Genomic DNA, 26,573 nt, shown 5'->3' with positions numbered 1-26,573 from the left:
CAGACTGATGAGTGGATTTCAAAAATAATGAAGTGCTTCATTATAACTGTAAATTCGCTCATCTCTAGCTGTGAGAACTTCTCCTGGCCCGTTCTCCTAAACACTCGGAACCCGACTGATCAAAACATTTGATATGTCTCTGTGCCATGTCAAAAGTTTTTTCTAATGACAGGTACACTTTAAAAGTAAGGACCATTTTCAATGAAAGAACAAACGCTTACCTTGCATATAGGTTTTTTATACTGGCTGAAAAAGTCCTGCAAGCGCATAGATTTTGCTGCTGCCAGTGACCGGATTTCTGTGTAGGAAGCGCCGGCTACTGATGTAGATTTGGACAAAAGGCAATGTAACAGGTGCAAAAGAGCAAATGGCACTAGGTCTCCCTTAGCAGCTCTGAAAGATATAGAATATTAAAGATAAGTGCCATTAAAAATCAAAAGTGTTGATGACATATAGGTCATAAGCAAATAAAAAAAAATTCTGATTGATAAACCAAGAATTACGTTTTCTAAACACAAATTATGAGAGGTCACAAAGTACTGTACTCACCGGCCAATGTCACCAGTTGTAAGTATAAGGGTGTCTTTCATTTCATTATCTCTTGCTAACTTAGCATTGGTATATGCTTCCTTTATTCTTCCAACTAACAGCTGTATTGCATGGATAGAAAACATTAAAAACAATCATAATAATGCCACCACACATAATAGATACAGATGTAGTTGTACTGGCTAGTTTTAAATAAACTATAAATCTACCCGTACATTAAAGAGCTTTTTGGGATGACCCCTATCTCTCCCCACCCCACTTTACACTTATACACATTCACACTTCACACTCAGCTGAATGGGCACTGCTAGGTAACTCTGATGACCCATAAAAACAAAAAAGGATAGACAAAAAAATTGTCAGAACTCACCAATTGTTTATTGTGTATGGTGGCATCCTAACTATCATGTAACAGCAGGTGTATCCTAACATGCCTAACTAGTCACTCCCCGACATCTGCATTAAAGAGGTAATCCGACACTTTAAAACTTTTTATCTAATGCTGCCCTTATATACAGCAGAATAACATCTTATTCTTACCTCACAGCTCACCCCCCAGAGTTCTTCAGTGGTGTCTTGGGTCCCCCTCCAAACTCAAATTCGTCTTGGCAGTGACAGCCTGCTTAGCCAATCACTGGCTCCAGTGCTGTTCCATTCCAGTCAGTGATTGGCTGAGGAGATTGTCACTGCCGAGATGAGTTAGTCTCGGAAGTGCCAGCAGCAGCAGCGTTCAATGGAGGACCAGAAGACACCGCAGGAGGACACTGATGGAGGGTGGTGAGGTAAACATAAGACGTTTATTATGTTGTGTATAAGGTCAGCAGTAAATAAAACGTTTTAAAGTGCCACAGTATCCCTTTAAAGGGAGAGTCAGCAGGCTAACACACAGATTAGATTGTCACCAGAATGGGTTTAGATACCTCCCATGTGTATGGCCAGCCTACCCTCTGTCTCTTTATAGTTTAGGCACTACATCTCCTTGGAAATAGTCAACCCTTATTAAATGCAAATGGTAAATGCCCATACCTCATTCAAACTTCCTTCTTCACAGTTTATTGACTCCAATATATATCTGATGTTTCCACTGAATGCTATTCTGACATCCTTATCCGGATCTTCCATGAGGTTCAGTAGGGCTTCAACCATAACTCTCAAATGCTTTTCATCTCTCTGGACATCTAGGTGCCTGAACAGGTTAGGAATATTTTCTATGAATGCTAAAAGAACAATACCTCTGTTATAACAAACTGAAGATGCCTTTAAAGTTTGACTTACTATATCACTTGGCTTAACAATATGGATGAAAATCTTACCCATTTTGACACAGCTTGGCATGTTTCTGTCCAACAAAGAAAGGAAAGGCTTAAAAAAAGAAGCACCGACGGTAGATTGGCCACGAATAGGCATCAAGTTTAGACTCAAGCTGCAGCACAGCAGACCACAATCTACGGCAGGTCCTTGCCATGAATTCTTCAGCCCAAACCTAATGGTTATACCACATGCTAACTTGGTCATGGCTTGGGCTAATTCCTTTCTTACAAGGTTTGAGCTATCATTCAAACATTCCCTATAAAAGGAAGAAATAAAGTGGGACACTAATCAGAGACTATGACGCAAAATTTTTTTTTTTAATTCTTAATCTTCATGTTTACCAAACAGCTAGTAGAAGACAGTTACAGATATCAGGGTAATTTCCTATAGAGAGTGGACAGTGTCGCTGACTTTCTTTTGCCTTACACCTTCCAACATAATTTTACTGTATTCTTATAACTAAAGGTTCTGCGCTGTCTAAATCCACTGATTTTGGCAGGACCAGTCTGTGTATGTGGGGTTCTCCCAACTCTTTCTGACAGATGATGTTACTGCAAAACTACAACTGCTATGATGAAACTTCTGGTTCTGTAACAGCTTAAAGTGACACTGTCCCCCCGTTTGCATTCTGACTTATCTACACAGGTGTAAAAAGGTAAATTTAGCAGTTTTCATACCTTATTTTATATCATACGTCATGGTGCTTGTTCAAGTAAAAATGTATTATCAACTGCAGACTGTGCTTTACTGTTGCTTTACGGCAACATTGCCACTTACTCCCAACCACAGCGCCACTGTTGGCCCCGCCCCTCCATGATGTCATCGACATATAAGCCCCGCGATTTCATTCTGCTGCAGATATGTGACCTTGCCCCTTTAACCCCCGTCCGCCTGCCGCCCCGGCCCGAGGCAAACATTACCTGCTGGGCGCGGCGGCTGTGTGAGGCTCCCGGCTCCCCTCGCTCCTTATCAGCCAATCAGTGCTGCCGTGGAGCATACGTCAGCTGCCCCAGGCTCCTGCTTGCTTCGGAGCCTCCCGGCATCTCCTGGCGGTCAGCCATCAGTGCTGCCGTGGAGCATACATCACCTGCTTCAGGCTCCTGCTTGCTTCGGAGGCTCCCGGCATCCCCCGGCGGTCAGCCAATCAGTGCTGCAGTGGAGCATACAACAGCACACTGATTGGCTGACCGCCGGAAGATACTGGGAGGCTCCAAAGCAAGCAGGAGCCTGAAGCAGGTGATGTATGCTCCAGGTCGGGGGCTGCAGGCGGTGTGGGGTTAAAGGGGTCGGGTTACATTTCCGCAGTGGAATGAAAATTCCGCTGCGGATATGTAACTCATAGACCTTCACAGTACCAGAATCCGCAGCAAACCCTGCAGCGGATCCGGTACATGTTAAGGGACCCTTAAAGTGTCACTGTCAATATAACTTTTAAAATCTAAATCAACAGTACATGTGATATAAAGCAAGTTTGCATTTTACATTGATTTTTTTTTTTTTTTAGTTTTCATGCTGAAAAACAAAGCTATATTATACTATCCAGGTCCAGTCTCCTGTAAGCAGCCTTTAAGTCTTGTGCTGGTTGAAAAAAAGAAACTAAACACCTGAACTCCTAGCCAGTACAGAGAGTCACAGCTCAATGTGTCCATCAATCACATGACTGCCTTCTCTGTGAGTACAAATGACCTGAGAAACACTGGACTTCCTGTGTTAGGATTCTTTGAGAGCAAAAAAAAAAAAAAAAAAAAAGTCTAACCACAGGAAGTACCGTGTTTTCCATGATAACTAAAAATGATGAATGTAAATTGCAAACTTGCTTTAGTTCACAGTTACTGTTGATTTAGATTTTGAAAGTTACACTTTAAAGTTCATAAAGGCCAGGAAATAAAACATAGAACAGCTAACTCTGCTAACGCTGAGATTCCATTACATGGAGCAATAATCTGTCAAATGAGGCTATGAGATCATAGCCAACAGCTGATGAATCTGTAACGAATGTAAGTTCATACATTACCTCTCTATGCTCCCCGGTGTCTTCCTGTCTTCTACTCGCCCCCTGCAGCCGCCAGTGCAACTTCAGAGCCGCTCTCTGAAGTGACAAGCTGCTCAGCCACTCAAACAATCACTGGTCTGGACAGGACTGTCGCAGCCAGCGATTGGCTGAATGGCCTGTCACCTCAGACACCAGCTCTGAAGTTGCACTGATGGCTGCAGGGAGAAGACAGAAGGACACCAAGGTGCGTGGAGAGGCAATGTATGAACTTTATTATTACACTTGGGGGCTAGGTTCACACTATGTAACTGTGCGGCTGTATTTTTTATGCGGCTGTAAATGTGCGGATGAAACTATGGCCGTGGGAAAAAATAGACATGCGGCTCAAAACATACGGTCATTTACTTTGAAATCTGGTTCAACTAAAAATAACAAATAAAATCTTAAGAAAGTGATGCAAACACCTCTGGATGCATCTGGGAAAGCAGGGAAACAGTTTACATGAATTGCTATTACCGGGGTTTGCGATCCTCTGCAGTAATGCCGATGTCTCTCATGGTTAATATATTAAAATAATAAAACACATTTTCGTTGTAATAAAGTGCCATTCGTTGTTCAATAATTAAATTTAAACGAATCCATCATTTTGCAATTAAATATACTGTTAAAATAAATAGATATATAAATAAATGTATATTTATATATATATTTATTTTTTGACAGTATATTTTATTGCAAAATGATGGATTCGTTAGAATTAAATTATTAAACAACGAAACTGAATTTATTTAATCGAAAATGTGTTTTATTAATTTAATATTAATTAGTACAGGAAGCTCCATAAGCCGTTAATTCATGTTGCCGGCAATAGAGCATTCTGTACTAATCATCACTTTACTTTAATGAAAACATCAAATGTTTCTTCTAATTATGTTATCACAATAGCATTATTAGAAGAAACATTTAGAATTATATGTGCGCTCAGCTGATGGCTGATCGGCTCAGCGCACATATAATGAGCCGGTCCGCAGTACAGTCACTTCATTGTGCTGCGGACCAGCAAAGAGGACACATCGGGGTGAGTATAGAGCTCTCCCCACCCCCTCCCCAGCACTGCACCCCTCCCAGCAAGGAAGGGGGGTCACTTAACCCCTTCCTTGCTGGGATGGGTGCAGTCTGACATCAGTCTGGCCCCCAAGGGGTTAAGGGGGATGCAATACATCCTCCCTTAACCCCTTGGGGGCCAGACTGTAAGCAGCGATCTGTAAAGATGCTGCATACTGTAAGGTGCACAACACCGCTCACAATGATGGGTGTTGTGCTCCTGTTTGTGTGTTTCTCCCTTTTTGTTTTTCAGATATCGGTATCCTGGGGATTACGTCGGATTCCGTGGACTACGTCGATGACCAACGTTTTTTTATTTTATTTTTTTAATAAAATGGTCAATGAGGGGTGTGGGGGTGTTTTTATTTGAATAAAAAATTTTTTTAACTTGTGTCTTGTCTTTATTTCTTTACTTTATAGACTTAGTAGTGGAAGCCGTCTAATAGACGGAATCCATTACTAAGTTGGGGCCTAGTGTTAGCCGGTATAAAATGGCTAACACTAACCCCCTATTATTACCCCAGTACCCAATGCCACCAGGGGTACTGGGAAGAGCCGGGTGCCAGTGGTCCCGGAGCGTCAAAATTGGCGCTCCTGGACCGGGCGGCAGCAGGCTGGTAAGATTTAGGCTGGGGAGGGCCTAAACCAATGGCTCTTCCCACCCTGGTGTTACCAGGCTGCTGTCGTTTGGTTTTTAACCCGGCTGGTTATAAAAATAGGGGGGACCCTATGCGGTTTTTTTAATTTATTTATTTAAAAAAAAAAAACGCATAGGGTCCCCCCTATTTTTATAACCAGCCGGGTTAAAAACCAAACGACAGCAGCCTGGTAACACCAGGGTGGGAAGAGCCATTGGTTTAGGCCCTCCCCAGCCTAAATCTTACCAGCCTGCTGCCGCCCGGTCCAGGAGCGCCAATTTTGAAGCTCCGGGACCACTGGCACCCGGCTCTTCCCAGTACCCCTGGTGGCATTGGGTACTGGGGTAATAATAGGGGGTTAGTGTTAGCCATTTTATACCGGCTAACACTAGGCCCCAACTTAGTAATGGATTCCGTCTATTAGACGGCTTCCACTACTAAGTCTATAAAGTAAAGAAATAAAGACAAGACACAAGTTAAAAATTTTTTTTATTCAAATAAAAACACCCCCACACCCCTCATTGACCATTTTATTAAAAAAATAAAATAAAAAAACGCTGGTCATCGACGTAGTCCACGGAATCCGACGTAATCCCCAGGATACTGATATCTGAAAAACAAAAAGGGAGAAACACACAAAAAACACACAAACAGGAGCACAACACCCATCATTGTAAGCGGTGTTGTGCTCCTTACAGTATGCAGCATCTTTACAGATCGCTGCTTACAGTCTGGCCCCCAAGGGGTTAAGGGAGGATGTATGGCATCCCCCTTAACCCCTTGGGGGCCAGACTGATGTCAGACTGCACCCATCCCAGCAAGGAAGGGGTTAAGTGACCCCCCTTCCTTGCTGGGAGGGGTGCAGTGCTGGGGAGGGGGTGGGGAGAGCTCTATAGTCACCCCGATGTGTCCTCTTCGCTGGTCCGCAGCACAATGAAGTCACTGTACTGCGGACCGGCTCATTATATGTGCGCTGAGCCGATCAGCCAATCAGCTGAGCGCACATATAATTCTAAATGTTTCTTCTAATAATGCTATTGTGATAACATAATTAGAAGAAACATTTGATGTTTTCATTAAAGTAAAGTGATGATTAGTACAGAATGCTCTTTTGCCGGCAATATGAATTAACGGCTTATGGAGCTTCCTGTACTAATTAATATTTAATTAATAAAACACATTTTCGATGAAATAAATTCAGTTTCGTTGTTCAATATTTTAATTCTAACAAATCCATCATTGTGCAATTAAATATACTGTCAAAAAAAGAGGATTTTTTACTCACCGTAAAATCTCTTTCTCGTAGTCTTCATTGGGGGACACAGATACCATGGGTATAGGCTGCTGCCACTAGGAGGCGCTGACACTAAGAAAGAAACAAAGGAAGTGACTCCTCCTGAGCAGGATATACCCGCCCACAGGCACTGAGGTAAACCAGTTTGTGCCAGAGCAGTAGGAGAAGTCAAGAACAGGTAAAGTAGGAATAACACCAAAAACTGAGAAAACTACCATACCGATGAAAAACCCAAAAGAAAAATGGGTGGGTGCTGTGTCCCCCAATGAAGACTACGAGAAAGAGATTTTACGGTGAGTAAAAAATCCTCTTTTCTCGTGCGTCTTATTGGGGGACACAGATACCATGGGACGTCCAAAAGCAGTCCATGGGGTGGGAAAGATAACCGCTAGACAAGAGCGCTTGGCGAGAAGCCACAAAATAGCACCAACACAACCATCAAATAGGAATAGAGCAAGGGTTGATGCTGAATGCGTCAGAGAAAACCCCGACAGGTCCGCGGCAAAGGAAAGCGGGTCTAGTCCCTGGAGCAACGTGCTGCACTGCAGAGTGGGTTGTGGCCTTCCTAGAAGCCAGCAACATGATGTAACATTGAGTCCAACAGAACTAGTAGGCTAGATGTGGGGAAAAAAGCAGACGCCCAGCCAAGTAGGCGACCACAGGCGGCAGGGACTTACTCTGAGGTAGAACAGAAAAAAGGCAAATACAACCATGACGGGAGAGACTGGAAAGTGTTTCGTGGCACCTAGAGGCCTAAGGCGTCAAATAAAGGAGAAAGGACTGAGAGTCTCTCATAGAAGGTGCTACATGAGATGCAGGAGAAGCTGCGTCCCTGACTATGGAGCAGGGAAGAATGGCCAGGCTGGAAGCTCCATAGGCCTAGGAGTACAGTCTTCACTGTGAAGAGAAAGCCATGGCCTATGACATGAGTTACCCCATCTGAGAAACACATACATGTTAATAAGAATAAAGCTTTCCAAGCATAATGCAGTCCAGGGAAAGAAGGAAAGGGAGAAAAGAAAACCGTGATCTGAATCTTGAGCAAGTTGTCCTGAAAAGAGTACAGTAGTACCTGGTACCCCGCAGTGTCCGACAGAAAAGATGAGCAGAGGAAGCCGGTAGGCTGGGAAAAAAACAACTCCATGGGCTGTTAAAGCCTCAGAAAGGAGGTCGATCATATAAAACACTCCGCTCCAAGGAAGCCTAGAGGTACTCGAGAGCATGGAGTCAAAGAAGAAAACCGTCGAGGGAGGTCGAGGTAAGGCTTATAGGCACGGGAGTTGTCACAGGACAATGGGAACAACAGTTAATACATAGACTAGAGTCCATATGTAGACTAGATCTAGAAACCAACGCCTCAAAGGGTGAGCAGAGACGTTGCTTGAGAAAGGAACCTTATGCGGGATCCAATGGCCACATTGAAGAGATTAGCGGATCAACCAGCTCAACCGGATCCCTAGGCAATTGGAAAGGCGAGAGCCAGATGCATTCTGGTGGACAGAGCAACAGGAAAACAAGGGGACTTTAATGGTTAATGAGAAAAGATGATCGAGAATTGGCAACTTGCCGAACAAATGAAGCCTGGCCAGAATGCAATAGGTTCGGAGACGATAGAGCCTTAGGTAGGGCCAGACATGGGCCAGTGAACAACCCTGTTTGCAAGTAGAGGAAATCTTTAAGGGAGAAGTTCGAGGACTCCACATGGGAGACAAGATAAGGGAGGGGGACCGGGAGTCCCATCTGGAGAGCATGGCAGGTCAACAAGAAGACCAAGGACAAGCAAGTCAAGCAGGAGTGCTCATAGAGGCCAATGAGGGCTGAAAACCCACACCTGCCTGTCGGAAGAAGCAATCTCGGAATAACAGTCCTCTGGAGGACTGTAGGATACCTATTATACTAAATATTCCATCCTCACGGAGGAGAGAAGGACTGCTTGAAGATTTCCTGACTGAGTAGTAAAAAACCAAACCTAGGATAGGGGGGTCATGCACAACAGTGTGCTACTCCAGAGCGTAAGAATAACTGTGTATGCGGGAGCACTGCAAAACCCTGAACTGAGAACAACAATGCTTCATAGTCCATATGGCCAAAAAAGGACACTTGGAGAAGCTAGACCACAAAGGGACCATACACCTAGGCTTAGGACGGTAGAGAAACAGTACAGGCAGTAAACAGGAATCCTTACCCTGTGAGACTGCAGCTGCCTAAGAGAGAGAAGACTAAATACTAGCCATGTTGGCCATAGGCAGATGCAGAAGGAGAAGTCCTAAAGCAGCACTGTGAGTCATGTAGGCAGTCGATGTCCTACATACACCAGGGGTAGAAGAAACCCTTACTGTTTTACCTGAGGAACCGAGAGGCCTCACTTCACCCAGATCAAAGAGAAGAGGCAATGTGGCTGGTGCTGACCAAGGACAGCTTCCTGAAGTAGAGCACCATGAGACAATAAGAACAAACCACGCTGAGGGCCATCCGCAGTATAGCAGAGGGGACGGTCTAGGCAATACAATACTACTACTGTTACCAAGCCATACTACTGGGTAACAGCCAGTGAAACAAATGCCAAAACATGGTAGTTATGCCCAGATGAAGGACAGAAGAACCACCCTGACAGTACCAGGATGAAATAGTGACTGTACCTATATGCTGCCGGCCACTCAGAGGACCAGAGTATGACAGTACAACAGTCCGGAGGCAGGTAAAGCAGGGGGTTCTGTACCTTGTGTAGTGGGACACGTAGCAGGATGCTCGGGCTTTAGAAAGGATACGGCCCGAGAGGAATAAACCAAGGTTACACTGCCCGAGAGCAGGTAATGAGACTTGCTAGTGGAAACATACAGAAGACGAAATGGTGTGGTAACAAGTTACCCTATGATGATCCCCTGAAGTGACAGGCACCGATCATGGGAGTCCTACGAGGATGAAAGGTAATATACAGGGTAACACGAGCAGAGTAGCTGCAAGCAGTAAGTAACCAAGGACCAGCATTCAAGAGATACAAATCCCTGGACTGGAAGCAGGTAATGTGCCTGGTCAGACCTGTAAACTAGACAAGCAAACAGAAGCCTACAGGGTGTGCTCTGGGAGCAGGGAAGAGAACAGGACTGTGTCCCAATGTAAACGAGAACTGGACACGAGAAATGCCAAGCATCACCACTATAATGCACTATAATGAGTGGACCTGAAGAAGGTGTATTACATCGTGTAACAGAATACCACAACCTGTGCACACCAAACTACAGGTAATGTAGTTGGAGCCATATCATGCAACAGAGGGCAGAGCTCTAAATCACCTTGTACCACCACCTGGGAGGTGATATAGTGTCCAGTTCTATGTCTCTGACATCATGTAGTAAAGGAATCTATGTCATGAAGATGAGAGGCAGGTCTGAAGCACCGCCCGCTAAGGGGTGATGTGAATGACAGGACATGTGTCGTGCTTGTGACATCCTGTAGCAGAGGGGGTAGCTCTGAGTAACACAGGAACAATGATTGGCAATGGGTGATGTGTCTGGTCCCATAACCTGTATGACCAACCATGTAGCAGACGGTTCTCCTGGTTGGGAAACCGTGTAGCAGAGGGTTCTGCTCAGAGCCCAGATACACCGCCTGGAAACAGGTAACGTGTCTGGTTCCGTGTACTTACCGTGACACCGTGTAGCAGAGGGTTCTGCTCAGAGCCCAGATACACTGCCTGGAAACAGGTAACGTGTCTGGTTCCGTGTACTTACCGTGACACCGTGTAGCAGAGGGTTCTGCTCAGAGCCCAGATACACTGCCTGGAAACAGATAACGTGTCTGGATCCGTGTCCTGCTCGTGACACCATGTAGCAGAGGGTTCTGCTCAGAGCACAGATACACCACCTGGATAGCGGGTAACGTGTCTGGTTCCATGTACTTCTCGTGACACCATGTAGCAGAGGGTTCTGCTCAGAGCACAGATACACCACCTGGATAGCGGGTAACATGTCTGGTTCCATGAACTTCTCGTGACACCGTGTAGCAGAGGCTTCTGCTCAGAGCACAGATACACCACCTGGATAGTGGGTAACGTGTCTGGTTCCATGTACTTCTTGTGACACCGTGTAGCAGAGGGTTCTGCTCAGAGCACAGATACACCACCTGGATAGTGGGTAACGTGTCTGGTTCCATGTACTTCTTGTGACACCATGTAGCAGAGGGTTCTGCTCAGAGCACAGTAAGCTCCGTCTAGTAGTGAGTAACGTGTCTGGTGCAGTGTCCTACTTGTGACACCATGTAGCAGAAGGATCTCACTGAGGACACAGAAACACCGTATGGTGATGGGGAATGTGTCTGTGCGTATGTGGTTGGAGGGGAACCAGAATGTGTATAAGTATTAATGTAATCTTAAATATATAAAATCTGACACAGAGGGGTCAACCAGCACCAAAAATGCTGGATCTGCAGACCAAGGGTTGCTGGAACATTATATGGAACATTGGCCATAATAAAACATGATGCAAGCCATTCTTATATATGTAATGGTGTAATAACCACTTCCACCAGTAGGTGGCAGGAGAAGCTGCTGGGAATAGAACAGTGTGTGTGGTAGCTCTCCCGGGAGAGAACACGAACACACACACACAGACACACAGCAGGATGCTGCAGTCCGCAGCACCCGAAAAGGGGCGGGGCAACCCGGGAGGGGGCGGGGCATCACAGTGAAGGCTCCACAGAGTTAAAAAGATAACAAAAATGGTGATGCTGCGGCCCTTACGGCATCCGAAAGGGGGCGGGGCCTAACGGGAGGGGGCGGGGCATCCCACAGTAAGTCCCAGCAACTTAAGAAAAATGTCAGGATGCTGCGGGCTGCGCGGCTCCCGAAGGGGGCGTGGCCTAACGGGAGGGGGCGGAGCATCCCGGGGTGCAGAATCAGCCACATAAGATACAGGGCTGGATGCTGTGGCCCACGCGGCACCCGAAAGGGGGCGGAGCCTAACGGGAGGGGCGGGGCATCCACAGTGCAGTAGTGCAGGCTCAGCAACCTAAGAAAAATGGCGGGGTGCGGCGGCCGACAGGGGGCGGGGCCTAACGGAGGAGGCGGAGCATCCTCTAGAGCAGGTACTCCAGACATAGCCACAATAGGGAAAAAAGGCGGGAAACTGCAGCCTGCACAGCACTGACTGGAGTGGGAGACCCCTCACTGTACACCCCATGGCACCCAGAGAGGCACCAGTACAAAATAAAATGGAGGAGGGGGCTGGCCTGTTCATGACTGAGGGGAGAGCCACAGAGGTACAGTGACCCTGAGGGAGTGGAGCATGGGGAGATGGAGAAATCCCTGTGTGAGGAAAGCATGGCCCGGGGGTTGTCTATAAGAATACAATGGTGGCCTGGGAGGGTGGGCAGGGGGAATATACTCACCAGGTAGGAGCCCATACTCACCATTTCCGTCTTCAGCCGGTGGGTGCCTCACCTTACGCGCCAAGCTCTGGGGGGCGAGGCGGGAAGGGGCTGTGCGGATACAGAGTCCGCAGAAAGGCGACCAGACAGTCAGACTGATTTGGTGCCATGGTGTCACGTTGCCGGCCGGTGGCAACCGAGGGTAGACAGTCCATCTATATTTATGGTCTGTTCCCTGGTCGCATAGTGAGGGGATCAGGGTGGGTCTAGATAACCCACCGTGCCCAAGAATCCATAGGACCTAGAAGGAAAAAGAAAATCTAACTAACTAAACATAAAGGAAGAAACTGGTCTGGAGAACCCAGACCTGTGTCTGCCTCCTACTGACACTAAGCTAAACTGGTTTACCTCAGTGCCTGTGGGCGGGTATATCCTGCTCAAGAGGAGTCACTTCCTTTGTTTCTTTCTTAGTGTCAGCGCCTCCTAGTGGCAGCAGCCTATACCCATGGTATCTGTGTCCCCCAATAAGACGCACGAGAAATAAATATATATATAAATATACATTTATTTATATATCTATTTATTTTAACAGTATATTTAATTGCAAAATGATGGATTCGTTAGAATTAAATTATTGAAACGAAAGGGACTTTATTACAAAGAAAATGTGTTTTATTAATTTAATATATTAACTATTAGAGGCATCGGCATTCGGCATCACTGCCGGCTATTTTTGAAGTACTCCGTACGGACCGCCTGTCAATCCACGGCCGCATGTCCAGCCGCAAACAATGGTCTTGTTCATTTTTTACGGGTCCGTTTACGATCGGGCCGTAGATTCATACATAGTGTGCACTGTGCAGCCGTATATCCTATACTTTCCAGCGTATGCATGAACCACCAAAAATACCGCCGCACAATTACAGCCGCAAATACAGCCGCACAGTTACATAGTCTGAACCTGGCCTTAAAGCCCTTGCTGCACAATAAGTGAGCCATAAAATAGGCTCTGTAAACAAGTGCCAATCTAGCAGATCGATGCACGTTTACTATAGTGTTCGGGCCATCTAATACAGCCCTAAGAGAGCTTTACAACCTACAGACTACTGTACTTACAGCAAAGCCTTGAGGACAGGACTAAAAGCCTCCTGTGCGGCAAGTTGTTTCAAAATGGGAAATCCCTTAATGCAGAAGGCACGAACAATTTCATGTTGGCTTCCTAATGACCACTGGTACACTGCCAACCTCCAGTCAAGCAATATATGTTTGGGAAAAAGTGAGAGAAGAAAAAGACACTGGGACTGAATCTCTGGTGCTGCAGAAAATAAAAGACACAATGTAAGCAGAGTTCACAGACCACGTAACCATCTGACATTCAATACAGCAGTCGTGATTGTCTGGGAACCTATACTAGAAACATTTCATGCAGAAAGAGATATTTTCTGAAGAGGTTCTCATGCATCCACTACCTAAGCGGGCTTCAGGAATGGCCTTCGAGAAGACCCTCATGGACCTCAAAATCCAGTAAGCAAAACTTGGGGCTACTTTAAATAACTATTGTAATTCACATGCTTAATATTATTATTCATTGAATATTCTTTAAAAGGATTCATTGATTTTTTACAAGGATGGAAAAAAACATGCCATGTTACTTACAGACTTCTTCATGGATCCTATGACTCAAAGTTAAAAGGGAAGAGTCGAAAGCAGCTGACTTAAAGGTGGTATGACTTGAATGACTGTGTATCCATGGCAAAGAGACCAGGCCACATAAATCCACCATGGTTTGATCAGGTAGTCGATTTCTCACTAAAAGCAAAATAGATTAGATTTTGGTTTAATATTGTATACATAGATACACTACCAATAATTTCTACAAAGCATCTTTAAAGACATACGGTGTATCTATAGCTGGGAATAACAACAATTAGGGACTGAAGTTTAACAGAACTAATTCTTCTGTATTGTATTGTCTTGTTACTCATAGGAAGCAGTGGCAATTCACACGTATCATTAATATTTCCAGTGGATGCATTTTGGCTTCTAAACACAATTTGGAATGTTCACACTGACAGTGAATGCTTTTAAACACTTGAGTACTGTAAATACCTACCAAAAAAAGTGCATAAAAACACCTAATAAAGAGAAAATGGTTAACCTGTGGAGTTTTCAGGAATGCATTCTAGGTACATCTTCCTAAAACCACTGGTTTAAACAAAAAAGAGCCATTATATTACAGCAGCATTTAGTATCCTAATAGCACCATCTTATGGGTCACAATTGGGGTTCTCAGCTGCCTATATACAGTATATGAACGTTATAAGGACACGAGAAACCACAGAAAGAAGTGTTCAAGAAAACATAGAAAATGTATAAATTAGGCACAAAATCTACAAACGTTGCCTCACCATGTATGTATATCAAAGCATCAAATATTCTGACTATGTTTTTTAGCATAAGTTCTGTACATTGGAATCCTAAGTTAAGTAGCTTCCTGCAGATCTTAAGTACTCTCACAATCTCTTCCAGACCAATCCAGGAAAGCTGGTGTTTTATATCGGTAATTTCAGTACTAGATGTACTAGAGATGTCTGATGTCACTGGAGACAATCTGAAAAGACAACAAAAAATAAAACACACTAAATAAAAGCTAAGGCTCTGATCACATCACTTTGATAACATGTTCATTGAAGATGCCAGGAGCACATCCTGGCAATAATGAGCCTATAGACTTCAATAACCAAACATTTGACTGTTGTTTTGGCATACACCAAACTAGAACACATGCTTTTAGCTTTTGTATTTATAGGAATTTGCAGTGAAAGAAAAAAACACTAGGACCAAGAAGTCACAGTCTATTTGGGTTTTTACTGACAGGCTACTCAGAAAAAAAAACTGTAGTAAGCAGTCTAACGTCTACAAAGTGATTCTCAACTTTGTTACCGTGAAAAATTGCTATCAGTACTATAGAACCCCCACTCACCCCTCAAAAAAACTTGAGCTAAGGGACGGAACAGCATTTTATATTCAAGTTTAGATTAGTTGTCAAAGTTATTCCAATGACCTTTGAGAAGACCAGAATTTTGGGGAAAACAATGGTCTACAATGATGTGGACCTCTTGGTTTTGCATTACAATTTCTCTAATTGTATGAAAGTAAAATGATTCAGCATTTCTTACACATTGTCCCCCTTTTCTTTGTAAATACATTGAACTTACTTGACAGAAATGTGAGCTGTGCAAAGAGCAGCTAAATGCATTGTCACTGTGATTCCCTCCAACGGGCACATGACTCCATCTTCAGATAAGTCTTCTCCTTCCAAGGTGTGCAGGAGACATAAAAACTTTTTGTTTATCTCTCTCCAGATTGTAAGCTTAGACTTCATATCCACTGGCACAGCCCTGCTAATGGTAATAAAAGGGGATTCCTTGTAGGAAACATATATAACTTCATTTTAAAGAGGTTTTCTGAGCATGGGAAAACACAGGCATCTGCTAATGAAAAGACTGTCTATGTATGCAGCACTATATGGAATATATTGAATGGATACATGTGTGTAAACTAAACATGGTCACCAAATTACAATCTCTGGATTTTCAGAACCTTCCGATGCGTATTTGTAAGTCACAGATTATCCCCTTTCATATGTGCCACTTTACATACTGGCCTCTTATATCAGGGTTGTTTACGGCTTCGGCTTTCCCTGTGAAAAGGACGCATTTGGCAACTGGAACCACTGACTGACAGAGCTCAGCAGGTAGCACCAACTCATCCTTTTTACAGGGGTTTGTATACACTAGATGTCTGTAACTCTGGAAAAAATAGGGTGACAGGAAACAGGGGAAGACTGCCCCCACAAATAGAGCACACTCAGAAGCATGTGTCCACTCAATTTTTTCTAATAGTATTCTGTACAGTAGCTCAGTGGACCTTGGTCGTGAAGCAGACCTCTCAATAAAGGATGTCGTCCTACATAGAGCACCCTAAAGAAACATTACTACAAACGCATTCATCCTTACACTCCAGGCTGGCTCTGTTTCCTCTGGGTTCTTGCTGTTAAACTTAAGCGTGGCCGCTTCTCCTGAACCTCATCACTGCTGCTTCCCCCACCTTCAGACTCTGTGCTGGATGGCTGTGGTGAGATCTGCTCCAGCTGATGGATGAACTCCTCACTTTCTTTCTGAAGTGCTGCAAACATTGAGGCCACCAAGTACTGGGACAATAGCAAATGGACAATAAAAAAAAATATATAACTTATATAACTAATGGCATCTGTCTAGCAAAACAACGTTCACTTCCTAAAGGCCTGTCGTTATATACTAAAAGCATGTTTTGCATTTACATTTTTTCCAGACAAGTAATTAACCCAGTAATGATTGAAGTAGCTGTTTTAGAGTAATATACAGGGTCCACAAGGATTATGTCCACAAGGAACACATTAAAGAAGAAGTCTAGCGAAATCCAAAAAAGGGAGGAAGGCAGGTGGGTGGGTGCGGGAAAATAAGAAACAAAGTAAACTTATCCGTCACCTTGCCTCCATAGCTCCACTCCCAGGTCCCACTGACAGCCACCAAATGCGTACATCACGTACCTGGCTCTTCCATCTGCAACATCACCATCAGCCCATCAACTGCCCGCTCAACCAGTCGGTGACAATAATTTAGGACACCAGCAGCTGTCAGCTGAACCCAGGAGAGGCGCTATGGCACACAAGGATAGTTAAGTATACTTTGTTTATTATTTTACCTCACCCCCCCAGCCTTCCTCCTTTTTTAAAAAAATTTTGCTGAACTTCTCCTTCACAAGGAAGGAAAACCCCTTTAACTGCTGTACTCAGACATACCTCAATTTATTTATTAACTTATAGTAATAACATTTCTTACCGTTTGCTGACTCTGATTTCCTAAGACATCAACAAAGGCTTTACAAATACAACGGACATGCTCACTGCGAACTTCTTTGGCAGATTCATAGTCTGGAGGTACAACAGTGAGAAAATAATGTACTATGTGACAAAGTGCTTCTCTCAGTGTACCAGACTGGACGACCTTCAAGACACCTCCGTCAAACATAAGTGCCAGCTTCTTCAGCAAGATGTTAAGGTAGACAGGTTCTATGTTCAAGTCAGCCTCCGACTCAAGTGGAAACAAAACCTTCATAAAATCTAATAGTGGGACTTCAAAGAGCAATTGTTCTTCTAAATCCATGTCATTTATATATCCCAACATCCCAAAAAATACAGTGAAGAAAAAGTGTGCGGGCTGCTCTGGTGGTCCTCCCAAAGTGATCAGCTCCTTTAAGAACTGCAAAGCCAGTACTTTGAGCTGTGAACCCCCATAGTCTAGCAAAGAACACCCAATTGCCCATAGAACCAGGTTCTGTCTTTGGAAATAAAAAGCAGAGATATCGGCATTATTGTCAGTCAAGACCATTAACATAGTTGTTTCTAGTGACTCCACTTGTTGTACATTCATCAAGTGAAATGGAACAGGTCTAAGATTTGCCTGGCTCTCTATTCCATTGCATAAAAACCTGCTTACAGATGAAGGCCACTTTGCACACCCATCCAAGCTTTCTTTATGCAAATGAATAAGATCTTCGAAGAGACGTAGAAAATCATTGGTAAGTCTGCCAAAAAGTGATGGGCCTTTATGCTTAAAAAGGAAAAGCAACGAATGTATGACGCCAGCAATTTTCTTGTGTAAAGGTTTGCAGCTTGGCGCTGCAGATATCCGGAGAAGTCTGGTGGTGATCCAATTGCTGAACTCTGATAGGAAGAAAACATATTAGTGATTTATCTTTTACAGTAACACATTTCTAGAATACATGCCATAAAAAAACATTTTCAACATTACATTTTTTAAATAAAAAAAGATGTCTGCATCCCTGCCCTGCTCTCTCCACTACTCCTCTTATCAGTATTCAAACCTGCCCTGCTTTCTCCCTCTATTCCTCCTATCAGTCTACATCACTGCTCTGCTTCCTCCACTACTCCTCCTATCAGTTTGCTACCCCATTGGCAAGTTGGATCCCTCACTAGAAATATCATGTACTGTGCCTTTTAGGCTGTGTTCACACTCTTTCAAGTCTCCATGCCAACAGGCCTCTTAAGAGTTCATTGTGCATGCACTGTTATGAAACAAATAGCCATGTGGGCTGCATTTGCACCCCACTTAAAGCCTGCCCATGGCTCACTGCATAATAGCTCATATTTTTTCTCAAATTTGCTGACAGTCAAAGTTATAGATCAGTTAGGTTATGGTTAGTATGTAACTTACCGATACAGCTCTGATCTGCCTGAGTGCTTTGGCAGCCATTGATGGAATTAACAAACATACGTGGTGATGACTTCATGATGTGCTGAATGAAGTCCAGCAACATTACTGAACTAGGTTGAGATTCAGTATTTTTTGACAGCTCCACAGCAACTACAGAGGGAAAAAAAAAAAAAAAACAAGCAATCAATGAAGAATGTATTAAAGGGGTTTTCCAAGCAAAGACGGACGATGGCCTATCCCTTAGCTCTGCACCCTGTACAATAGTCGTACACATGAATAGGGCTAAGGTGCAGTAAGAGAACATGGTCACAATACAACGTATGGCAGCAAGGCATTGCTCCACACTGTGTTTACAGAGGCTGCCAAACATAGTGATCAAGTAGGACCACTTTCCACCTGGATACTGTATAAAAGAATTACAGTACAGTACAGTACAGTAAGGGGAACTGGATTCTGCTCTGTATAGTGCTGTGCGGTAACGCTAGATCAGAGCAGGGGATTGGGAACTGCAGAGCTTAGACAGCCCTGCAGTTCTCAAACCGAACATTGGTTTAGCCACTTACTGCTGCCAGTCAATGGAAGTATATGTGTTAATAAAAAGTATACTTTTTAAATTAATGCTATATTACAAAGTAATATAACTTTATTAAAGCAATGTATTAAAATATATTTTTCGTCTCTGGAGTACCCCTTTAAGGCATAGAGACTAGACATTATATTACCACATACACAGATTAGCCAAAATATGTAAAAGAACTGATCATATATAAGCTAATAATGACTGACAGCAAGTCAAAATGACATCTAATCGGCCATAGATGCACACACAGATAAACATTAGAATTCTCTCGTCAGACCACACATGGAATAATGTATAGTTTTCAGCAGCAGTGTACAAGAAAGTCATAGTGGAGCTGGAGTGGGTTATACAGCTGGTGAAGTACAGTACCTAGAAAGATTATCAAAATTTACTTTACCAAAAAGACAGTGACCCAAAACCAAGTATAAATAAGTCTGGGGGCAATTCAGAGATTTTCCCCATGTTCCATTTATACTCCAGTAACCTTTCAAATAGGCCTCTCCTGATGTTTCTTTTAGCGCTAGGGTTCCCCATGAAAAACAAGGAATTCTGAAAAATTCTCTCTTATAGCTCTGTGTTGTCCTTTGTTATTCTAACGAAAAATGTGTCATTAATGAGCCAACTGGGTGTCATCTTTTGGGAGCGTGTCCCTGCATTTTCGGACATTCTCCAATCACAGCTGACACTGCTAGACAGTGGACACACCACTAAGGGCCCGTTCACACTGAACAAAAGTGGCGTAATATCAAACGGAGTTTGGACACAGCTTGAAATTCCGCCTGTCCCATTGTTTCAATGGGATTTGTCGTGTGACTCTGCTCTCCGCTCAAAGAACTGACATGACATCCTGTGGACAGAGAGCAGAGGCACAAGAGAAATCCCACTGGATCAATGGGACAGGCGGAATTTCAAGCTGTGTCCGTGGCATGGGCTCCACTTGAAATTACGCCACTTTTGCTCTATGTAAAGTCAACAGGCCCGAACTGCTAAGAGTTGGCTACTTAGTAATGCTGCCAGGAACAGAGGAACCTTACGCAGAATTATAAGAAGAGATTCCCAGAATTGTAACTATTTTTTATTTCCTTTTTTCTTATTGGTTCAGAAAGTAGTTTTTATCCCTTGTGTTAGTGACATCTCTGATGTGATAATTCTTCAGGACAAGCCGTGAGGCGAAAAAAGAAGAGACTGCTGCTTTCCGTTAACATCAATATATTTAACATCACTTACCAACATCTACGTCTGTCAGGATCCGGTCTATGAACTGGCACAGAATCTGTCTTGGTTTCTGGACGACCGTGTCATAAGACTCCGAGCTGGCACTGAAAGAAACAGCAGAGAGGTGACTCTTCTCTCCACACATAGCTACAAATACTGCCTGTAGGAGAATGCTATATACTGCCTCTGTGAGGTGTATATCTATCAGCATATAGCCCCTGTAGGAGAATGCTATATACTGTCTCTGGGGAGTATATCTAGTAGTATATAGCCCCTGTACTGCCTGTAGGAGAATGCTATATACTGTCCTTGAGGTGTATATCTAGTAGTATATAGCCCCTGTGCTGCCTGTAGGAGAATGCTATATACTGTCTGTGGGGTGTATATCTAGTAGTATATAACCCCTGCCCTGCCTGTAGGAGAATGCTATATACTGCCTCTGGGGTGTATATCTGTAGTATATAGCCCCTGTACTGCCTGTAGGAGATGATATATACTGTCTGTGAGCTGTATATCTGTAGTATATAGCCCCTGTACTGCCTGTAGGAGAATGCTATATACTGTCTGTGAGGTGTATATCTGTATTATATAGCCCCTGTACTGCCTGTAGGAGAATGCTATATACTGTCTGTGAGGTGTATATCTGTATTATATAGCCCCTGTACTGCCTGTAGGAGAATGCTATATACTGTCTGTGAGGTGTGTATCTGTATTATATAGCCCCTGTACTGCCTGTAGGAGAATGCTATATACTGTCTCTGGGGAGTATATCTAGTAAGATACAGCCCCTGTACTGCCTGTAGGAGATGCTATATACTGTCTGTGAGGTGTATATCTGTAGTATATAGCCCCTGGGATACCTGTAGGAGAATGCTATATACTGTCTGTGGGGTGTATATCTGTAGTATATAGCCCCTGTACTGCCTGTAGGAGAATGCTATATACTGTCTGTGAGGTGTATATCTGTAGTATATAGCCCCTGTACTGCCTGTAGGAGAATGCTATATACTGTCTGTGAGGTGTATATATGTAGTATATAGCCCCTGTACTGCCTGTAGGAGATGCTATATACTGTCTGTGAGGTGTATATCTGTAGTATATAGGCCCTGGGATACCTGTAGGAGAATGCTATATACTGTCTGTGGGGTGTATATCTGTAGTATATAGCCCCTGTACTGTCTGTAGGAGAATGCTATATACTGTCTGTGAGGTGTATATCTGTAGTATATAGCCCCTGTACTGCCTGTAGGAGAATGCTATATACTGTCTCTGGGGAGTATATCTAGTAAGATACAGCCCCTGTACTGCCTGTAGGAGATGCTATATACTGTCTGTGAGGTGTATATCTGTAGTATATAGCCCCTGTACTGTCTGTAGGAGAATGCTATATACTGTCTGTGAGGTGTATATCTGTAGTATATAGCCCCTGGGATACCTGTAGGAGAATGCTATATACTGTCTGTGAGGTGTATACCTGTAGTATATAGCCCCTGTACTGCCTGTAGGAGAATGCTATATACTGTCTGTGAGGTGTATATCTGTAGTATATAGCCCCTGTACTGCCTGTAGGAGATGCTATATACTGTCTGTGAGGTGTATATCTGTAGTATATAGCCCCTGTACTGCCTGTAGGAGATGCTATATACTGTCTGTGAGGTGTATATCTGTAGTATATAGCCCCTGTACTGCCTGTAGGAGAATGCTATATACTGTCTGTGGGTTGTATATCTGTAGTATATAGCCCCTGTACTGCCTGTAGGAGATGCTATATACTGTCTGTGAGGTGTATATCTGTAGTATATAGGCCCTGGGATACCTGTAGGAGAATGCTATATACTGTCTGTGGGTTGTATATCTGTAGTATATAGCCCCTGTACTGCCTGTAGGAGAATGCTATATACTGTCTGTGAGGTGTATATCTGTAGTATATAGCCCCTGAGATACCTGTAGGAGAATGCTATATACTGTCTGTGAGGTGTATATCTGTAGTATATAGCCCCTGAGATACCTGTAGGAGATGCTATATACCGTCTCTGTTATATATGCTATATACTATATACAGCACTGCCAACAACTGGACAACATAATCAAATCTGTCCGAAGGAAAAGCTCTGGTGTCCATAGCAACCAATCCCAGCCCGGCCTTCATGTCTTATCCAGATGTGGTAAAATGAAAGCTGGGCTGTGATTGGTTGCTATAGGCTTTGGTTTTGCATCTATTTCCCGGGGTCCCCGCTACCTCAGCACCGCCCGGAACATGGACAGGAGACACCGGGACACACAGCACTCCTCGTCCGCCTATTACCTGGCCAGCTCCCTCAGGGCCGGGATCATAGAGGCCATCTCCAGCCCGGGATCCGCCGCCATGGTGACCGGCCCGCTGTCATCCACCTCCTCAGTTCCCGGGAAAACTATCCGAAACGAGTGGAGAGTGACGAATACAGCGCAGGGTACAGTGGCCGCACTGGGCCAAAACTTCACAAATCTCGCGAGAAGTTAATCCTAGTTAATAGTGTACAGAGAGCTGCAGCGTGCAGCTCCTGTGCTGTGCTGTGCCCAGCTACACTGCTATAATGGGGTAATTCTGCTCCTTTAGTACAGTATACGCGGTGCTGTGCCCAGCTACACTGCTATAATGGGGTAATTCTGCTCCTTTAGTACAGTATGCATGGTGCTGTGCCCAGCTACACTGCTATAATGGGGTAATTCTGCTCCTTTAGTACAGTATGCATGGTGCTGTGCCCAGCTACACTGCTATAATGGGGTAATTCTGCTCCTTTAGTACAGTATACGCGGTGCTGTGCCCAGCTACACTGCTAGAATGGGGTAATTCTGCTCCTTTAGTACAGTATGCGTGGTGCTGTACCCAGCTACACTGCTATAATGGGGTAATTCTGCTCCTTTAGTAGAGTATACGCGGTGCTGTACCCAGCTACACTGCTATAATGGGGTAACTGCCCCTTTATTACAGTAAGCTCTGTGCTGTACCCAGCTACACTGCTATAATTGGGTAACTCTGCCCCTTTATTACAGTAAGCTTGGTGCTGTACCCAGCTACACTGCGATAATGGGTTAACTCTGCCCCTTTATTACAGTAAGCTCTGTGCTGTACCCAGCTACACTGCTATAATGGGGTAACTCTGCCCCTTTATTACAGTAAGCTTGGTGCTGTACCCAGCTACACTGCGATAATGGGGTAATTCTGCCCCTTTATTACAGTAAGCTCTGTGCTGTACCCAGCTACACTGCTATAATGGGGTAACTCTGCCCCTTTATTACAGTAAGCTTGGTGCTGTACCCAGCTACACTGCTATAATGGGGTAACTCTGCCCCTTTATTACAGTAAGCTCTGTGCTGTACCCAGCTACACTGCTATAATGGGGTAACTCTGCCCCTTTATTACAGTAAGCTTGGTGCTGTACCCAGCTACACTGCGATAATGGGTTAACTCTGCCCCTTTATTACAGTAAGCTCTGTGCTGTACCCAGCTACACTTCTATAATGTCTTGTTGACAATGATTATTAGTGACATGACATCCTAAGCAGGTATGGGACCTGACACCTGAATGGCAGAACTAGTCACTATCAGGTAGCAGCTGCTATGGGGCCCAGCAACTAAAGGCCAATACCGACCATTACGGACGATAATCGATTTGTGTAATAGACAACAACGATCAGCCGACATGCACAATGTCTTTCAACAGGCGGAAACACCAACAATCAGCCTGTTAATGATCTGCTGCCGTCGCTCTGTGCAGCAGACTGCCACTATCTCCTATAGGCTGCCCGGACAATCTGACGATCACCAGGGCAGCTCCACGCGGCCCCCCTGGCAGTTACCCGCTCCTCCTCGCTAGCTGTCAGCCAGCGAGGAAACAAGGAGCAAGCGAGCACTGACCTGACAGGTCGGCAGTCGCTTGCTCTCCACATCACCCTGTGTAATAGGGGCTTAAGGGAGCAGACATAGCAGCTGCTCAATCTGCAGAGACTCAAAAATATTATTATAATTATATTATAGTTATATTACTTTGTAGTATAACTTCATTAAAACTAATGGATAGTTTTTTCTATATTGCTCAACTTTAAGGGAACCAATCACTCAAAAAATCACTGTAACACTAAGGACACGTGCTGCTACATGACCCTGCACACTTCAGATATATATTTCTGTATCCTGCTGTATAATGGGGATAAATACAGTCACAATGACACCCTAAAGATTAAAAAAAACAAAACAATGGACACTAGAGATGAGCGCAACTCGAGTATGCTCAAGTCCAATCATTCAGCATGTGATTACCAGTGGCTGAAGAAGTTGGATGCAGCCTTAGGGGAGTCCTGGAAAACATGGGTACAGCCATAGGCCACTCATTGCATTTTGTACAGGCAGTGGAAAGTCTCCTATATGTCAGGCTTGTCCAGGAATTCATGGCCTGCTTTAGGGGGCTGCACAGACTCTGACCCCTGTCAGGGCCACCATTCATGGAATACCTAGGTATATCAGCTACTCGAGACAACAAGGAAACGCGGATGACATTTGTGCCACAGTACGGGCAATTTATGAATTTTGTTTCTCTTTTCTGTAAGGGTGCCTTTACACAGAGAGATTTATCTGACAGATTTTTTAAGCCAAAGCCAGGACTGGATTTAAAAAAAGGAGAAATCTCAGTCTTTCCTTTATGACCTGTTGTTTGTTTATAGTCTGTTCTTGGCTTTGGCTTCAAAATGTCAGATAAATCTCCCAGTGTAAAGGCAGCCTTAGACCCTCTCTTTTCCTTTTGGACATATTTATTATTCTCTGTACTTCACTTAGTAAGTCTGTCCTTTTCCTGGATTAGATGTCATGCACCAGAAATCCGCCCAATCTGCAAGACAGTTCTGTGCTTATGTATGATCTGTGTAGACTAGAGATGAGCGCAGCTCAAGCATGCTCAAGTCCGATTGTTCCTCATTTGAATACCGGTGGCAGAAGAAGTTGGATGCAGTCCGAGAGGGTCCAGAAAAACATAGATACAGCCATAGGTCATGGGCTATATCCATCGTTTCCAGGACTACTTAGGGCTGCATCCAACTTCTGCCACTGGTATTTAAATGCCGAACAATCGGACTTGCATGAGTTGCGTTCATCTCTAGTTTAGACCATTTATTTATTTCATTGTTTCCCTGCATATACTGTAAAGAATTCTCTTTATTATACACAGCTTTGAGGAAGAGGAGCCAGACCCAGCACCACCAGCCTCACTAGATAACAGCAGCACATGGGCAGGATGTTGGGGGTAACATTTATTTTATACCAACCTTTTTTTCTTTTACCATTTCGACCTCCATAACTCTCCAGAAAATGTCAGTAAATAGTGTTTTTCTGCCTTTTGCTCACCTCATTGCACTTATTAAGATAGGTTAATAGGTTAGCATATGCAGTCTGTTATTGTGCTAGTCTTGTAGCCTTGTATGCTGCAGCACAGCTTGCAGTGAGAGGAATAATGCTTCCACAGCGTCTCCACATCACCATAGTGACTAGGACATTAAAGCACGTCACCGCAACCTGATCCTTGGTAACTGCCAATCATGTGAAATGGTGCCTGACCAGCCCTGCCCGTCTGTCTCTTTCCTCCAGTATGATTGGGCCTTGGGGATGCCCCTCAGGTAGCAGGTTACTGGCTGAATGCAGGTGATGGAGAGAAAGACACACAAGTCTTAGGAGCTGCCCGATATCCTTTATCAGCATCCTTAATAAACTTGTCCCATGAAGGATTTACAAGAATTCAAGTAAGTATGAAAACTTTTTTTCTGGGTATGTGCTTACGTGTTGTACACTAGTAAGCAACAAAGCTGTATGAAAATAGATACAGAATGTTAAATATTTATGGGATGGAGCATCCTGCCGCATTCTAAGATTGAGGAAGTAGATAGTGGATGCAGAGCTAGCACAATAGGCTCCTTACAGGAATAGCAAAGGAAACAATACAGAGATGAAGGGAGACATCTATTCCTGTAATCCCAATGATGACAGGAGCCCATAATCAATTTTCATATGACATATAAGATGTGTTACATTTGGGCAATAAAATGACACAGCAGTACAGTATTATCAATTTCCTATCATACTTGCATTAGCTGAAGCCTTTATAAGAACTTATAAGAAGAATAAGTAAGAATTTCTGGTGTCTTGTGAGCAGCTTGTGACCTTTTACAATATCCTTGAGGCTATGTTCTCACAATGATTTTCAGCAGCCTTTATTTGATA

General features: G+C 44.0%; 1 protein-coding gene and 1 long non-coding RNA gene across 4 annotated transcripts in view; one reads left to right on the top strand and one right to left on the bottom strand.

The window, feature by feature from the left end:
- The window catches only part of ATR (ATR serine/threonine kinase), a 54,519-nt gene extending 31,742 nt beyond the window's left edge, over positions 1–22,777 (bottom strand). The window contains exons 1-13 of one of the 3 annotated variants that reach the window (XM_069975408.1): positions 22,632–22,777; positions 20,339–20,430; positions 18,532–18,681; positions 17,137–18,020; positions 16,273–16,466; positions 15,472–15,657; positions 14,662–14,864; positions 13,910–14,062; positions 13,370–13,568; positions 1,863–2,116; positions 1,576–1,766; positions 550–650; positions 222–393 (exon numbers count right to left, since the gene is read on the bottom strand). In XM_069975408.1, coding sequence (XP_069831509.1) covers positions 222–393; positions 550–650; positions 1,576–1,766; positions 1,863–2,116; positions 13,370–13,568; positions 13,910–14,062; positions 14,662–14,864; positions 15,472–15,657; positions 16,273–16,466; positions 17,137–18,020; positions 18,532–18,681; positions 20,339–20,430; positions 22,632–22,693 — 2,841 coding nt within the window. In that variant the 5' untranslated portion in view covers positions 22,694–22,777. Of the gene's footprint in view, positions 1–221; positions 394–549; positions 651–1,575; positions 1,767–1,862; positions 2,117–13,369; positions 13,569–13,909; positions 14,063–14,661; positions 14,865–15,471; positions 15,658–16,272; positions 16,467–17,136; positions 18,021–18,531; positions 18,682–20,338; positions 20,431–22,334; positions 22,408–22,631 lie in introns of those variants that run through there. The other 2 variants (XM_069975409.1, XM_069975410.1) reach the window with 2 other exon arrangements.
- LOC138795815 (uncharacterized) lies at positions 22,548–26,115 on the top strand. Its single transcript, XR_011363674.1, has 3 exons — positions 22,548–22,776; positions 25,528–25,602; positions 25,944–26,115. It is a non-coding gene; the product is annotated as an uncharacterized lncRNA (long non-coding RNA).
- Positions 26,116–26,573: the final 458 nt, after the last annotated feature.

The sequence above is a fragment of the Dendropsophus ebraccatus genome, chromosome 6, assembly GCF_027789765.1.
Source record: "Dendropsophus ebraccatus isolate aDenEbr1 chromosome 6, aDenEbr1.pat, whole genome shotgun sequence".
NCBI lineage: Eukaryota > Metazoa > Chordata > Amphibia > Anura > Hylidae > Dendropsophus > Dendropsophus ebraccatus.
Note: the sequence above shows the minus strand (reverse complement) of the source record. Positions and strands in the feature narration are given on the sequence as shown.